The sequence below is a fragment of the Pistacia vera genome, unplaced genomic scaffold, assembly GCF_008641045.1.
Source record: "Pistacia vera cultivar Batoury unplaced genomic scaffold, PisVer_v2 Contig298, whole genome shotgun sequence".
Taxonomy (NCBI): domain Eukaryota; kingdom Viridiplantae; phylum Streptophyta; class Magnoliopsida; order Sapindales; family Anacardiaceae; genus Pistacia; species Pistacia vera.
The window spans coordinates 399145-402705 of NW_022196110.1; the positions used below are offsets into that span (position 1 = coordinate 399145).

General features: G+C 34.6%; 1 protein-coding gene across 1 annotated transcript; it reads left to right on the forward strand.

The window, feature by feature from the left end:
• Positions 1-1965: 1965 nt before the first annotated feature.
• Positions 1966-3010, forward strand: LOC116135260. The gene is made up of 2 exons (XM_031420955.1): positions 1966-2584; positions 2855-3010. Exons 1-2 carry the CDS (start codon positions 2006-2008, stop codon positions 2915-2917), a joined length of 642 nt encoding a protein of 213 aa, XP_031276815.1. The 5' UTR covers positions 1966-2005; the 3' UTR covers positions 2918-3010.
• Positions 3011-3561: the final 551 nt, after the last annotated feature.

Here is a 3561-nt window from a genome sequence, read left to right on the forward strand (position 1 = left end):
ACATTCTTCTTCCTTTTTTCTTAATAAGCTTTTTTTCATTTTTTTTCTACTTCTCCATTTATCAACAAATATTGGAAAAATAATTTTTTTGGGGGAAAGTAACTGGAATCTTAACCCTGAGGGGATGTCATATGTCCCTTCATTACTTTTTCGATTTATGCATAAGAATATTGAAACAATAGCTTTCTGCAGGTTAAGTTTACCTTCTTGGATTTGTTGAAACTGGTTGAAATTAATATTCAAAAAATTTGGCACGATCTACTTCCATCAAATAGGTCTCCTTCCATTCAAATCTTGACACATTTGATATTGCAGGGATGTGGTAAATTAGAATATATATTTTCATCTTCTATATTTAGAAGTTTTGTGAATCTCTTACACCTTGAGATATGCCATTGTTCTGTTTTGAAAGAGATAATAATCATGGAAGAGGCAAGAAAAGACAAAAGGAATGAAAAAATCTTCCACCGTTCAGACTGCCTAGTGATAAAAGATCTGGTAAAACTTTCAGGATTTTGCTCAGGAAATTACATCGAATTTCCATCCTTGAAAAAGTTGGAGATAGAGGAATGCCCTCAATTCAAGGCATTTGTCTTAACAAGCATGAAAACAAACTCAGAGGAGACTCGACCTTCATGGAAAAGGTACAACACATTAAATTGTTCACTTTGTTATTGCTATCCTTAATTTCTTGTTGTACTAGTCTTATTATCTTCTAGATCTTAATTTGTCTTCATAGAAGTTTTTCAATTACTTCCACTAGAACTGGAATAATATATTTACTCTGTGGCATGAGTCCTAGAGGTTGCATTGCCAAACGTAAAGGAAATGGTAATTTCTGGCATGGATAATTTGAAGATGATATGGAACAACCAAATCTTGCAGCATTCTTTTCGAAAACTATATTTCATGGAAATCAAGAACTGTGATAAGTTATTGTCTATTTTTCCTTCCAATAAGTTTGAGAGGTTCTGGCAGTTAGAATCACTAACTGTTACTGCGTAGAGATATTTGATCTCCAGAGGCTAATTTTCAAGAAAGACATTCTAAAGCTCAGTTAAAAGAACTGTGTATCCATGGTCTACCAAAAGTGACAGAGGTATGGAAAAAGGATCCCCAAGTAATGCTTTCCTTCCCAAGCTACAAAAAGTGAGAATTTCTGGATGTCAGAATCTAGATAATCTATTCTCAGCCTGCATTGCTAGGAACCTTTTGGAACTTCAAGAGCTTGAGATGGTTAATTGTGGAGTGGAGGAGATTGTTTTGAAGGAAGAACGAGCGAAGGGAACTGTTAAGTTTGTCTTTCCACGAGTAACCTTCCTCAAACACTCTATGCTTCAATGACTTAGATGTTTCTATCCAGGTATACATACTTCAGAATGGATGGAGTTAAAAAAGTTGGAGGTGTATGATTGTGACAATGTGAAGATATTCACTTCAGAATTTCTTAGCCTCCAGGAAACTAATGAGTACCAACTTAATGTGCCAACAGAGCAGGCCCTCTTTTTGGTTGAAAAGGTATGAGACCTATCTGTTTTTGTCCTTTAAAAATGTATATAGATATAAGACGGAAAATTCCATCTCATTTAACAAAATGATTTATCTTTTAATTTCCAAAGGTAATTCAAGTATAAATTTTTTGATAATTTAATAAAATGTTAACTATAAATCTGTCTAATTGTGGTAGCTTGAAATCATTTTTTGATAGTCTATTTATGACATTGTCAAGAGGAACCTCAACTTCAATTTGCTCTTGTTTATTTGGTAACTAGGTCTTCCCTAATTTGGAGGAACTAAAATTAGGAGGGAAGGTCTTGGAGATGATATGGCAGAACGCATTTCCAAAACACCTATTTCTCAAACTTGAAGTTCACATTGTGAAAGATGAATCGGATATTTTTCCACTTCATTCCCTTCAGGGATTTCACAATCTGGAAAAGTTCATTCTGAGTCAGAGTCATGCAAAGAGATATTCTCACATGAAGAGGTGGAGGGACATGCCAGGATGTTGACACAGATTAAAGATTTAAAGTTGTTTGAACTGTCTAATCTACAGTGCATGCGGAAACAAGAATCAAAACTGGGCACAGTTCTGCAAAATCTTGATATTCTTGAAGTATGGTGGTGCGGCAATTTGATTAATTTAGTGCCATCCTCGGCATCTTTCCACAATCTAACAGTTCTAGAAGTGTGGTTTTGCAAAAGATTGAAGAACCTAGTAGTATTTTCAACCGCCAAAAGCCTGGTGCAACTCAAAGAAATGAAGATATGTGTATGCGAAATGATGACAGACGTGGTACCAAATGAGGGAGATGTAATGGAACCTGAGATTAACTTTTGCAGATTGAAGACCTTGACGCTTTTTGCTTTAGTAAGTCTCACTGGCTTCTGCTCTGGGAATTCTACTTTAAAATTCCCATCTTTGGAAGAATTATTTGTAATAGAATGCCCCAATATGAATATTTTCTCAAGAGGAGTCTTAAGTGTACCAAACTTGCAAGAAGTACAGCAAAGTTGGGCAGCAGATGTATGGTGTTGGGATGGTGATCTTAATACAACCATTCAAAATTTGCATTATAAAGTGGTATGTATGATTTTCTGAGCTAATCCCCTCATTTTTTTTTTCATTTTTTTTGGACTTTGGAGCAACTTTTATAAAATGTTGTTCAAATTTTCTATTGTGAGTTCCTACATGCACCTATAAATGCTATGCTTTATGATTACAGAATGCCAAAACTTCTGGAGAAGATTGAAGTCATCTTTATGTAGTTTGTGAGATATTATGGTTGTGTTCCTTCTGTTCAAGTTTGATGGTGAGAACCCTTTTGTTTGTATCTTCATTGTTCTACTTCAGATTTCCTTCATGGTGGCGTTGATCCTTAAAGGTTTTAAAGGTAGTTCTGTTTCCCTCCTTTGATAGTGTGAGGTTGAATGGTGGAAGGTTTTCATTAACGCTATAGTTTGTATTCACCCCCTGCTGCCTTATTCATGGGCACTCAGAAGATTTGAAGTACTTCTTGACGTTTGAATTTTTCCTTTGTGCTTGGCTTGTATTACATGTAATGAAAATTCTCTTTCTTAACCACAAAGGTCTCTTGATTGGCTTACTCAGAAACGCAAACTCAAGCCTATGCAAAAACATGGAAAATGGCAGACATCTTACCAGCTTCAGGTAAATGTAAAATTCATATTGTATTTCTGTCACAGAAAATGCTGAATGTTTTTAGATGTAACTGCATGAATTGAATTTTCAAAAAGTAGCAGCATCTTGAGCAAGAGAATAAATCAAGATTGAAACTTCACATGCTTTTGGAATCAAACTGTAAGCAAATATGTGGAATATAGTTGATTATCCTAAAGCTATGACTCTAATGTACCCACCAACTTTTCTCTGTCTTTACTATCACATCTTTGAATCTGGAATCAATACAAGTATTCTTCTAGTTATTGGAAAAAAGAAAAAAAAAAAAAAATGGGGGTGTAATAATATTTGTTTTTATCATACTTTTCTGAGAAATCATAGGTTCTCATATAAGGTTTGTTTGTGCAAAAAATAGAGAT

Coding starts and splice junctions, on each gene's coding strand:
- LOC116135260 (XM_031420955.1), top strand. CDS start 2,006: ATGTTGACACAGATTAAAGATTTAAAGTTGTTTGAACTGTCTAATCTA. Junction 2,585..2,854: donor AAAATTTGCATTATAAAGTG/GTATGTATGATT, acceptor GTTCTACTTCAG/ATTTCCTTCATGGTGGCGTT.